We start from the raw sequence: 13,663 nt of genomic DNA, 5'->3' as shown, positions 1-13,663 counted from the left end.
AATCATGTTACTGCAGGCCTCACAGTCAGTTTTTGTAAAGTTTTTAAACTCGTTTCTCACTGCAAGTGTTAATTACGGAAATTGCTTTTAAACTTTTTTCTGATCGTGAAAGAAAAAATTATTTCCTTTCCCGACATCGCTCCGTCAGTCAGCAAATTAATGTCTGGAGGTTGAGGCGCGTGCTGAAAGCAAAGAGCATTAAATGTTATCATAAACACACACATACACACTCCTTCTCTCCTTCTATCACATACTCTTTTTCTCTCTAACACACTTTCTCTCTCTCTCACACACACACACCCTTTCTTTCTGTCTTTTACGAACATGCTTTCAGCAAGATTCTTTTCTTCTCCATCTGAAATGCGAATGTAGCATGGCCGTGCGAGGACTGGTGACTAGTGGAAGCCATGTCCGTGGCGGTCACGTTCCTTTGTTTACCTTTCTTTTCGGGACTTTCCTACTAGGTTACCATGGACACGCCAAACATTAGCTCCCAGGTGTCTTCCGGTCTCGCCCAACGCTGTCCTCTGTCGCCCACACCTGAAAGGTCATGACCCGCGCAGCGAGAGCCGCACGTGGAGGCAACTGCTGAGACGCTATGGACAGACCAGTGGACACACACTTTCTTCCTTCTTCCGTCTGTTTTAATATTTTCACAGACGTGGCATCCATTTTGTTCCTCCTTGTCTGCCGCAGACGATCGCAGGTCAATGAGAAAGAATCAGGTGTGAGATGTTTGCAGTACTTTCACCATTCTACTGTCCATGAACATGAAGGTCCCTATACCCGGTATTCTTAACACCTTCTATTATTTTCATCATTATTATTGCATTGTTGTTGTTAGTTGAGTATTGGATGATATCTCTCTGTGCAGCTTGAAATAGCTATCAGGTCATTGGCAACATGAAACATCAGTTGAGCGGAGCACAAAGAGCGATAAGACTGGAAGTTTGAGTCATCTGGAAAGACAACAACACTCAGTCCAACATTCCCTGGAACTTTTCTTACCTTACATCATCGCCCTCAGTCTAATCTCCGGAATTCCCTCTTTCATTTTTTTTTTACTCGACATCGATGTTTTGCGTTTATTTGTTTATTATGTCTTTATTTATTACTGTGCTCATTGTGCGTGCTGAACAGTTGTTACCACCCATTACAGTAGCACCTGGAATGCCAAGGTGGGTCGTGGTTCACTGTTCACATGGTTGTGATCGCACGCAGTCGCCATCCATTATTCACTTCGCATGTTTGGCAGCAATGAGGCATTCCTGTGTTGCACCATCCCGAGTATTCCTTACCCGTAATGGCTTCTTGACTGGAGCCGGGTATTCATTGCCCGGTAATTGCTTCTTGCCGCCAGAGACCAGTCCTTTGGTGAGCACTGCCTTTGGGTCTGCTCCTTGGTTCCAACACCTACACAGCAGCTGTGTGAGGATTTGTTTCATCGGTGTGGACATTTATTTCGCTTAATCACCATTTTCACATGGCTGCTCGCTTCATGTATCTGTTTGTGTGTACTGATATACTAATCACTAATTAAGAGTGGGACATGGGACAATGGACAGAGTTGTCGTATGGGAGACATTATCACTATAGTATTCGCATTCACTCCATTTTTTAATAATTTTGTCACCAATACAGTAAAGATCAGTTCCAATCAGGTTTCGGACACTTTTTCCCCTGCACGAGGCCCTGATGTCCTCTCGTTGCTGACAACAGGACCTTTCTTCTCTGACCATCCTGCACTCCTCCCTGTAATTGTGTGCAGCAGCCATTGGGAGGGAGCCTGCAGCCTCGAAATGTCAGAAGGAAAAGTTCACAAGTGAGTTTAGTTGGATAAATAAACAACAGCTGGGGTGACAGTTTACTGTGAACTCTCTGCCAACCGGAGAGTGAGGGCAGCTCCCTCTCTCCCCTCGCAACACCCTGGCAACTACAGAACACAAAAACCTGAGCTGAAGCTGCTTCTATTTATGTTGTGTCTATTTTTCTCCTCCTATTTTTTGTAAGGACCTGCTGTTTAGTTTTTTATATTTTTTATTTTTTATTTTATTTTTTAATACCACGGGAACTTTGTTGATCGACCTCTGGAACTGGGTTGCAGGTCTTTCTGTCTCTCATACACACCCATCATGCACACCAGTCACATGCCAGTAACCACAAAAGCATGAAAGTCAGGTTTTTCATTAAAACATGATTATTTCTGTAGTACATTTTTTTCAACATTTCATGATATAAAAATAAAGTTCATGCTATACAGTGTCAAAAGAATTTTGTTGACACCACTCCTAGTCTTCAGAGACGAACACACACACTAAGGCGATGCACTGAGACAAAAAGATGGAGAGAATGAATAGGAAAACAAAAACACTGGGAGACAGGCGGAGGAAAGATGATGGGGACAGTAGGAGGGATCTGACGATGACAGGTGGGATGCGGATAAGTACAGAAGTACATGGTCTGTAGACTGGCAGTCTCCGGCACTCCTTGTGCATGTGTGAGAGAAAACAATTCATCAACAAATCATGGACACAGGAATGTAAAAATATTTCAAAATAGAAGTAAGTAAATGTTGTTGATCAGTGACTGTCATTAATGGTGATGAGGACAGTAACAATGAAGTGAAAGAGGGGAAAAAAGGAAGAAGAAAATAAAATGAGAAAATCAGTAGTGATGTGTCATCGTGTAAACTAGCCAACATCTCACCATCACATCAGAACCGTGTTGTACATGTCATAGATAAACCATCACACCTGACATCTGTACATGCCATCTTTGTGACCGCCGAGAGAAAGCGAAACTTTTCTTCAGCACTTGTTGCACTCACATTGATTTTATCTTGCATGCATCCCACTCCACACTTGCCTATGCACCATGTTCTCTTCACGATTTACAAATGTAATCTCACACACACACACACACAAATACAAAGTGAGGGAGAGACAGACACACTGAGCAAAATCTTCAATTCTACCTTTTCTTCTTTTTCACGCGTTATCCGTTCTCCATCCACATCTGACGTCATAGCCACACCCATCTTGCACTCGACACTAACAGCAACATTTAATGCCCGCCGCCATCTTACCGTGTCATCAGAGCCCATCTCGGTGAAGTAGTGACGTCACACTTTAAGACAAACTGCGTGACGTCACTACACCCGTTCCGGTCTACCACACTGACGTCTGGCTGCCCTCATCTTCATCCTACAAACACCTACAGATATCTACAGTCGTCTACACCTGGCCCGCCATCAGGTGAGGACAGGCTGCGGCGCCATGTTTATCACAGAAAGACTGACACACACACACAGAGGGTCAAACACGTGACCAGCAGTGGTGAAGGGTGTCATCGTGTCCATATTGCTCTTAGTGAAATGTCACAGTGTCTTGGTGCAAAATGCGCGAGTGCAGTTCATGTCACACAAAATGTGAAACTTGTTTCAACAATTCTTTCTTTAAAGAGGAGGAGAATAAAAGTCCAACCCTGTTCAAACCCTGTGTTAAACACAAGGATAAAAATGGCAGGTTCTCGTAGGGCATCTACTGGCGGCTCAGCCGTCCCTTAGTGGTAGAATAAAACAGAATGGCAGTTGAATTGTTGCTGACACATTGTTAGTCACAACAATCATTCGCCATATTGAAAAGTAAAACCAACACAGCACGTGAGTTCCTTAAACTACGCTGGTGACTGACCTCGTGCACCAGAGGTTCTGAACCTTCTTTACACCGACTCCATGTCCTGTTTAAAAACTAAGGATTTCCAATAATGACACAAAAGTGACAGATTGCTACATGTTGATCACAACGATTACTATGGAGATGAGATAATTCAAGCTCACTGACTTGTCTGTCGCTCTATGTAGTTGAATGTATTCATTACTCTTGTCTGTCTTTGAAAGGCAATATCCAGAAGAGCTATCTTATAATTTTATAAACTTCTTCACAAAAGCTACATACAGTGTTCCATTCCTAAAGGTCAAGAGGGCAGTAACTGTAAGCGTTTCACAGTTTCTAGAACACATCGTATGGTTGTGGACACGATTCCCTATTGTTACCACCCATTATGCCTTAGTTTCTGCTGGACAGGCGACGAAATGTTTTTTTTAAGCTCTTTTCCCCGAGGAGAACTCGAACCGACAACCTTATGTTCTGGGGGTCAATGGACTTCAGGTTTCAAACCTTTGATATAATCGATATAGACATACATATTGAAGTAAGATGATATAAAGATTTAATATGTGTTACATTAATATCGTACATAAAACAAGTCTTCATTTTAACTGTCATTTTGTGCGCTCAACCTTTGAACTCACGTTGGCGCATTAACACCAGTTAGATCCTGTTTGGAAGCTGCCTTTTGGATATAATGTCTGTAATTCCTGTCAACTGTCTTAACGGCAATATTTGACTGTTATTTCATTGTTGCAATCACTGAAGAACTTGAACATTCTTAGTCTCAAAGCCACAAATGCCCGGTGTCGCCGGCCAAACACAAAGAAATAGTTTGTTCACGTGACACACAAAAACGGTAACGGACAAGTGTTTACACAAAAGGAAGAAGGTGAGTCAGTGAGGACAAAGGTCACTCGCCACAACGTCCTCTCCACTCATAGTTCGCACACCTAAAGGTTTGATTCCCTTCTCAGTGATCCCAAAGGTTCTAGAATATGTTTCAGATGTCAGTCTTGTAATGCTGTGTGACATGTCACTCCTTTCTTGATATCACAGTAGCGCCATCTCTCTGAATGTATCACCACGGTCACATGATCAGCCAGCGCGCCTAGGCGACCAATCATTTTGAATGAGTGAACATTGCCGCGAGCAACTTCACTGTCCAGAAGCTTAAATGTTTTTCGGTTAGACCGACACGACCTGGGCAAGTCGTCCACAGACCGACACGACCTGGGCAAGTCGTCCACAGATCGACACCACCTGGGCAAGTGGTCCACAAGCTCAGCCAGCAAACACACTCACGACGGTCCGAGTCTTGTTGTGCACAACAGCAGTACCTGTCGGCCCTCTGTCCTCAGTTGTAGTGACACTCGGCCAGCGCCGCGATCTTCTGCCAACGCTCCAAGAAGGGAGCGCAGCGCAGGGTGGGCATGCCCAGTCGCATCCGGCCAGTGAACAGGAAGTCACCTTTGCCCTGTCGTATGCCGCACTTGCGAGGCGCGCGCAGTGTGCCCAGCAGGAAGTCGTCACTCCGGTGCACGCGGCGGAAGACGTCACTGGTCTGGTAGATGAGCTGCGCCACCGCCACGTCGATGTGCGTCACCTCGTCCTCGTGTCGCACCTGATGCATGCTGCCCATGACCACTGCACACACAAAGCGTTACGTCAGTAGCACGTCACAGGTCAGCGACGAGAGCTGACAGTCAAATGATGTCACAGAACATAACAGAAATAACGCCCGCGACAACTCTCAACGGTGGACACGACGGGTTAACATCCAACATCAGGTATTATCAAATTATGAGATAACGGCTACAACTGTGGGCTTTGCAGTGTCAAAGGTCAACAAGATGTCCGTGTATTGAGGCGGAATCTCCTGACCTTCGTTATTCAGGGTCTGGGTGCTGCTTTCAACAAAAAGTCCGGCAGGCAAGACACCGACAAATCATCTCAGTCATCGCCAACTATCGCTGCAGCGCGATAACCGATGATGGAGTGATACACAGCTACTGATTGCAGGATGCAGGCGCCAGTCATAAAGCGATGAGGTCGCCATCTTAATCAGCTGCTCAATTTGTCTTGTGGGAGGCAGCAGCACATTCATCTGTCTCCTAAAAGTGTCTGGAAACCAGGGCATGGAATGGAGGATCTGCTAAGTCACATGATAGTCTGCCAACCTCCTAGTCCCGCTGCTCGTGCTTGGCATTGGAAATCGGCGGAAAATGAGTTACAGATAGTGGATGATATATATAAGCATATATGTTTAAGCGGAGATAAAGTAACAAACCTACAAACAGGCAAGACGAAGTACAGCTGGAACACAAGAAAAATGTAATCTTACAACTCTGTCGCTACCTACGCCAACTTGTCAGTCGCTTTGTGTGCGTGCTTGCGCAAATATTCTACGATCATTTGGTTAATAATGATTGCAGTCATCCGGGGTCTTTAGGGAAACCAAAAGTAATGCGTGTCCGCTTCGATTTTTATCTCAATTTGTTCGAAATATTTTTGGAGACCGCCAGGTCGTAAAGAAACCCGAGCGTTAGTGTTCTCACCAACAAGTCCCTCAGTGCACGCCTGGGTAGTTTTATTCTGGAGCGGCATGGAGGGCGGTACTACTGTTGTGGTTTATGTATGTACCCGGGGAAAGGAATTTCAAGCCAAGAAAACACCACATGACCGCCGCAACCCTCCACACCTGTAGGTGGCGCTTCGGGAATGCAGCCGCGCGCACCCTCCCCACCTTAGCTACCACCCTCCTCTCCATACCCCTTTAACGCTTATTTCACTTTCAAACCACGCCAGACATAACCGGCCGGAGCTGGTCTGTCCTCAGCCCAAGTGTAAACATGTAAATATGGTTTCCCCCCCCTCCCAGTGAGGTTCTAATCCCTCGCCTCATCACAGGTCCCGCGGCGGTCCCCCCCCCCTCAAACCTCCACCTTCCCTCGTTTGAAGGTAAGCGCACTCTACAGGGTCGGCGGTCGTTAAACGATGATGGCACCGCTGCAGTTTGCATCGTCAACGATACTGAGGACGACCACGACAACAATACAGGCGCTCGGAGCTTGAGGAGATGGTCGCCATGTTCGGTGTGGTGCGAGTTGCAGCTTCAGTCTATTTCAAAAGTCGGCTAAATAACATTTTCTAGGGGAGCCTCTCCCCGAGGCAGGCGTGTACAGGTTCCCCACTATTTGCAAGTTGAGGTGCACTTGATATGCCACCGGACGCCGTAAAGTAGTCGCGGTGGTCGTGTGCGCGGTCGTAAAGCAGTCGCAGTCGACTTGCCCTAGGGATTCGAACTGAACGGCAGTGTGGTGAGCAGCGGGTTCAAAGCGTGTCACAAGGCAATCCAGGTGTCTCTCGCTCTTATTTATTGCCATCGCAAACCCTCCTTCTGCTTTTTTTTCTGTAGCAACGACGGGAGTCAATGGCGGGTTGCACAGACACTTTAATTCGGAATGTTCTTCGCGAAGTTCAGGGGTCGACGAAGTTCAGATTGAAGATCTGGCGAAATATTGCATGGATACCCGGGACTCGTAGAAGCAACCTGCCTCGTACTCACCTGAACCTAAGATATTGTAGCTCTTTACCTGAGCTACGCCAGGATGCGGGGTACTCACACAATCCTGAGAATTTAAAAAAATTGTTTGAACAAGGAGAGGCTCTATCTGCATGGCTATAAAACTTTCAGTTTCATTGCCGTTAGAAACCTTCTTGCACCCGTTGGTGAACGAATAGCAAAAGCTTTGTCATCTAGTCCAGCTCTAGAGGGTTCATACCATCAGTTTTGTGTCTTTCGGGGGACAATCGCAAGGGTTTTCTGAAATTTAACTCTTCATTAACTGGCTTCATGACCTTCTGTCATGAGTCATCCATCTGTTTAACAGGACCTGCAGGTCGTTAGTCTGGGAAACATCAACAATCATACCCTCTTCTTTTCTTTACCTTTCAGAGAAAGGTTTGTTTTCAATTCATGTCTGTGTTTAACTTTTGCATGTTTTATAATCAGTGGTTTATACAATCACAGTTAGATACAACAAAACACTGCTTACCAAAGTCACTGCTACAGTAGGCCTCAAGCATTTCATCTTGGGAGCACGGTCTGCACTCTGAAGAGAAAAAATCCCTACATTTAAAACTGACAAACAAGCAAATCAACACAAACACAGCTAACACCAACACCTACATATATTTAGCACATAAATTGTCACATTTCATTGCCACATGATGTCTTGGTGCAACAATCATTCATCAAACCTCATCACTGTCAGACTCCAGCATCAGACTGTCAGACACCTACCCTCCAAAGGATCGAGAAGAACATCATCAGCGACCTCCTGCACATCGTACAGCAGCGACACAACCGGAATCCCAGTGAAATTATTAGTTCTCTCCACCTCAAAGTACAACATCAGCGGCTGTTTAGTCCTGCCCCACACACAGTGCTCGCGGCTCTTGCCCTGCACGGTCACCAGGGGCTGGAGAGTCAACCTGTCCTGCGACCAGCTGCTGCTGCTGCCACCATCGCCCTCGGTGACCAAGTGCGGCAACTCCTGTGAAACTTTGGTCACAATGTTCTGGCTGTCCAGCACGAAGCACATCTTGTAGCTGTTCCTCAGCACTGGCTGCACCTCCAGGCGGATAGCCCCATAGGCAGTGTTCCAGTAGATGGAGCCTACGTTGCAGTGGGTTTTCACATTGAAGACTGCATGCTCTTCTTCGGAACTGCAAACATTGAGAAATAACTTTAAATTTTATTGGCCAACATTTACTATGTTCTATATTTCTATAATCTCCACAACCCCGCGAACATTCCAGAAAAAGGAGCAGAAAGGGGAAAGCATCGCTGTTCTGGTGGTTTTAGGCTAAATCTTTGTGTTTGAGATCTTGCCGATGCTAAAATCGCAAATTTCCGCTTCCTTGAAATAAAATCGCAAGTAAAAGCTGATATTAGTGTGACTGATTGCTGTGACACAGAACATTGACAGTCAACTAGGTCTCTTCTCTACCATCGACATCATCCCTAGAGGTTCTACAATGACAACAGAAGCACACTAACGGAATGGAGGCTTGGTACGGGTCAAAGGGCAAGGGAGGACGTGTGCGGACAGAGGGGAAATGAGAAGTCTGCGTGTCACTGAGATCCCCAAAGATCCCTTGACAATCAAACCGAAATAGGAGGTCGCCTGCCATAAAGCCCCTAAGGGAGTCTAGGGGTAGGGCGGAGGAGGTGGCCATGTCGATGGCCTTTGAGACTGAACGTTAGCTACTATCCCGGGGGGTCCCCCAAACTCCCGCCTCCACAGATGCACACCACCTCCACCACCACAGGAAAGCTGTCTCTGTTACCTTCTAGCCAAAGTCAAAGCGACGAGGGCGATAACGACATGACAGCGGAGCAGGACCCGCCGACGAGGTCGCCGCGATCTCCCATGGCAACCAAGCCCCTCCGTCCCGTTACCTAGCAAAGCCGTCAACGGTGTTTACCGCCTGCTTCACAAATTATAGTCGGAGTCGTCGGTGGTGGGGGACAGCGGCGGACATGACAGGAAGGGGGGCGGCCAGTAGCTTGGTGACAGAGAGGGGCTGGGGGAGAATCAGGATTAGTAACTGGAATGAGGGAGCAGGGAAATATACAGGTGTGGGGAGAGGATTTGTTGCCTGGAACATTGCTCCAAGTTTCGTTGTTGTCAAGAGCGGTTGGAATGGTCGAGTTTTAATTACATGGGGTTTTAGTATTTACAACCTTCAAAAACAAGTCAACACATTCCAGAGGTGCGTGTGCGTGTGGAAGTTGGGGCGAGGAAGGAGAGGGGAAGGAATACAAAAATATGCAGCTATTTAACCTTCGTCCTACCACTACAACATTCCAGAAGCCGCCAGACGAGCTGCCACAGCCAAAGACAGTTGTAAAGACATTATATTACTACACCACCGACGTGCATCTGTGTGTTTACAGGTAAAGGCAACAAACAGGTTGGAGGTCTCCAGACCCACATCATTCGTTCCCCTGTCGCTGACTCGTGTCTCGCCAAACCAAGCAGACACCGACTCGCAGTTTATCCGTTACTCCTGCAAACTCCGCCGAAACAAACTTTTCAAATCCGAGTCAGCCCTGCCGATGGTCACGTGATGGTCTGGACGGGCTGGGACTACGTGTCGGCATTTATCATCCCGTCACACACCGCTGGCATTCTGCTGCGGTCGACTGCCGGAAGTCAGCCATGATGAATGGCATCACGGGATCCTCGTGATCGCACCCCTCCACACAGCTCACCCCCCACACACTTCTACCCTTGATTGTTGGTACAAGGTGGGGGGACGACTCTAACCCGCTGACACCGCCTGTAGCTGGTGCACCGCAAACAACTGGACGCTACCCAACCTGAACGAAAAGGGGGCATCACTCGGAGCGAGGGGGCATCACTCGGTGCAATGGGGCATCAGTCGGTGCGAAGGGGACGTTACTGACAACGTACGCACAGAGTCAAGCGAAATAAAGCGAGCAACCGGATAGATACGACTACCTGTGCGCACCTGTGACACCTGTAACGGTGTTTGCCTTCCAACGACATCGCCCGTTATCGACGGAGGCACTTTGCTGAGGGGGGAGGGAAAAGTGGAGAACAAACAGCAGGAGAGCTCGACACACGAACTCGTCCTCATCTCTGTTCCTGCATCGATCACCTCCATCCCCGCCCCCGCGGCCAACTCCCTCCACCGTCTATCTTATCTGCAACAAGTCAGCTTCCGGACAGAGGAAAGCGCCGCCTGCTTGCTTTAGCATCGGTTTATTTATTTTTTTTTTTCTTTCTTGTTCAGGCTTTGATTCTTCCTCTCCCTTTCTGCTTGAGACTGCCGAGTTACTGCGCAAAGTGACATCACCTGACGAGCAGGTTGATAATTCCACAGGTGGTATCCGTGTGATCCTCCAAGCGCCCCCATCGCCTTCCTAGTTTGAAAGGCCCGCAACTCCAGCGCCGTGGGTTCACGTTGTACGTGGAGTCACGTGACTCAGTGCACACATAATGACCAACGGATAAACACGGTGCTAGCGCATACACACACGAACACAAACACACTATCGTGCGCAGGAATATAATGTTGGTTATGAATCTTTCTCACAACCATGTTGATTATAGTTCTCTCAGCCAGTCAACCTGTCCACACACCTGGTAACGGTCACTGCAGCCCGTTACTTGCCACAGGTGTACTGTATCACTGGACCTCTATAGTTTACATCAGAGCTGTCATCAGTCAGTGCTCACACCTTGTCCCCCCACACCGGGGCACCTGTCACTCAAGGGCGCTAACCACACAGGTGTTGTTGACTGTTGGTTACTGGCAGATGATGTTTGACAATCATTGTTAAAAGATGACTTGTCACATGAAGTCACATCATCTCGTCACTTGTTGGGCAGTGCGTGTCACTGTATTATACAATACAGGACTGTTTTATCGGGGGGAGGTGTGCGGGGTAAGAGGGGTCATGACCCGTGTGGTTTGCACAGCAAGCCTATCTTCCGTGTGGCTGTTTGTATGGAAGGCGTCGACAAACACTTGCCACCAGCACCCGACGACCGTGAGCTTGGCTGTCGTGCTGGATGGAGGGGATGCTGTGTCAACAACCACTCCCATTCCCCACATTCCCCTCTCCTCCTCCCATAAACCCTAGCGCACGTGCGGCACGAGTGAGGCTGTGGGCGAGTGTTTGGCTGGGGACGGAAGTGACGGAATGTGAAGAACGAACAGCCACTGACAAGTGCTTTCAAATCTCGAGATAAACAAGTAATAAAACAGGAGACCATTGTTAACCAGACAACTGGATAGACAGACATTGCAAGTCACATTCACAGGATCCACATGGTTGTCCATGGGACATATTTTTCTATCCCATCCCGTCCCGTGGCAATTTATGCCTGTCCCATCCCGTCCCATCCCACGGGACGTTTCCCATGGGATTCCCATGGTATTAACAATCCTATGGACAACACTGAAAACCACTTTTCGGCTTTTGTTCTATAATTCCTGCTACTTCACATACAATAGATGATTCAGAGGAAAGATTTAAATCCTTGATGAATGAAATAACAGTAAATTTATTTTGCAATATCAAGTATCGACTACCATGGGAAATACAAATGTGTGCTGTCCCATCCCATCCCATCCCATGGGACGTTTCCCATGGGATTCCCATTCCTATGGACAGCACTGAGGATCCATCATCTTCAGCATGGAGCCCACCCTCAGAGACAGTTGCACTTTCTTCATTTCTTCATTTCTCGCTCTTTTAAGAAATCCGTGCGTGCACCAATGTGCGCCGAGAGCCTGAGCCCACCCGCCCAAGAAACTAATCAGTCAGGACAGAAGTGATGTTGTCTGGCATCAACAAAATGTTGAAACTCAGGACCAAAGGGGATTGAAAGGGGATGCTGAAGACAAGAAGTTTCACCCACCCAGGCTTTCACTCACTCCATCCCCACCCACCATAAAGTACAATGTGAAGATAAAGTGATAAATGGTGGATTTGTGGACCATGACACTATTTACATACAAGGAGTCAAAGTTGAATAAGCGAAAGGTCAACAGGCTCAACGGCTGTTCGACTGTGAAGTCTGCTCACACCAACAGGCATCTGTGTGTGAATCGTCTTCCCATCTGGCATCTGTGGAACTCCGCTACCGTCTGCACACACACACTCTCGCGAGATCTCGCTGGCTTCTAGAAAGTCTCGGCGACGACGCGAAAGATAAAATAAATAAAACAACAACAGCGGCGAACAAGGTTATCTCTCCCACTTCGCTAATCTGTCCGTTTAACTCGATTATCTCCCCTGATCACCTTAACTGTCCTCTGCGCGAGACTTGGTTATCGCCCCACGAAACGGTTCACCGATGACACGGGGTGGTGGTTGTTGTTGTTATCACCCGAGTTGTTTCATCAAACACGTGCGACCCGCGACTACGTCAACGTCGACACCAAGTGTGCGGTCTGCTACGTCATGGGTTTGCTCGTGCGGCGGGGCTATCACGTGATCCCCTCACCCTACTGCCCTCATCTGCACCACCCGACCATGATGCACCGCACGGATGGTACGAGGGGTGGTGGTGTGGGATGGGGTGGGGTAGGGTGGGGTGAAGGAGCCACAGCAATGCATGTCGGGACGGTTCCAAGGCCGGTCTCATCAGCGATAGGTATCCACTCGTCTCGCGATATCTCGCGCACTGAGGCCAGAACCACTTTCCGCTTGACTCGCACAACCCGAGATTTTCCCACGGCACCCATCAGGCCAGGGGAAGGTCACAGGCGAGCGATGCATCAGACGAGTGCTGTAGGTAGTTTACACTTGCTTTCTGCACGGGAGACCAGCCAGGGTGGTGGGGTAGGACGTGGGGGACGGAGGGAGCAGGCAAGTAGAGCATATAGTTCAAATGTCGACAGTGCTTGGACTCCGACAGTCATCTGTAAGAGGAGATTGTAAACAAAAGTACGCCCATTCCCCCTTTATAACCGCAAAGAGTAAGGGAGGGGATCGTATCTCGGCTATCATGTCACGAAGGGGGAGGACAGTTTCCCCCTCACCAGCCCCACACACTTCTCCCTACCCCACCGATGGCTATAAGCCCTAATGACAGGAATATAAATGTTTTAAGTGCTCTCCGGGAAGCTGTATCATTTGAATCTGTCGAGGTTTGCGGAGAACATTTATAACACATAAAACCTTTCGTCTCTTTCATCAACTCAGGTGATTACATTTCAGGAAAAGATGGTCCGATGGAACAGTAGTAAAGCTCTTGTCACCACGGCGGTCAGGGTTAAGGGTTAGGGTTCACATCCTGCCTTGGACACACGTAAATCCTGTTTAAATATGGCAGCAGGTAAGAGGGTTGGACCTACTCACTATCATCATCCGCTGATTTTTTTCATTGTTTGACAAGAGTGAAAACTTCACGGCCATTCTACTTTTGGTGACAAATAAAAAAATTTCC

At 47.8% G+C, this 13,663-nt stretch overlaps 1 protein-coding gene across 2 annotated transcripts in view; it reads right to left on the bottom strand.

The window, feature by feature from the left end:
- Positions 1–2,174: 2,174 nt before the first annotated feature.
- Positions 2,175–13,663, bottom strand: part of LOC112568248 (meteorin-like protein) — a 35,463-nt gene continuing 23,974 nt past the window's right edge. Inside the window, exons 2-5 of one of the 2 annotated variants that reach the window (XR_003100045.1) lie at positions 7,975–8,399; positions 7,727–7,783; positions 4,932–5,315; positions 2,175–4,901 (exon numbers count right to left, since the gene is read on the bottom strand). Coding sequence is in view for 1 of the 2 variants with exons in the window: in XM_025245451.1 (XP_025101236.1) it covers positions 5,026–5,315; positions 7,727–7,783; positions 7,975–8,399 (772 nt within the window). In the remaining variant the exon portion in view is untranslated. Of the gene's footprint in view, positions 5,316–7,726; positions 7,784–7,974; positions 8,400–13,663 lie in introns of both variants that reach the window. The other variant, XM_025245451.1, reaches the window with a different exon arrangement.

The sequence above is a fragment of the Pomacea canaliculata genome, linkage group LG1 (genome assembly GCF_003073045.1).
Source record: "Pomacea canaliculata isolate SZHN2017 linkage group LG1, ASM307304v1, whole genome shotgun sequence".
NCBI classification, from domain to species: domain Eukaryota; kingdom Metazoa; phylum Mollusca; class Gastropoda; order Architaenioglossa; family Ampullariidae; genus Pomacea; species Pomacea canaliculata.
Note: the sequence above shows the minus strand (reverse complement) of the source record. Positions and strands in the feature narration are given on the sequence as shown.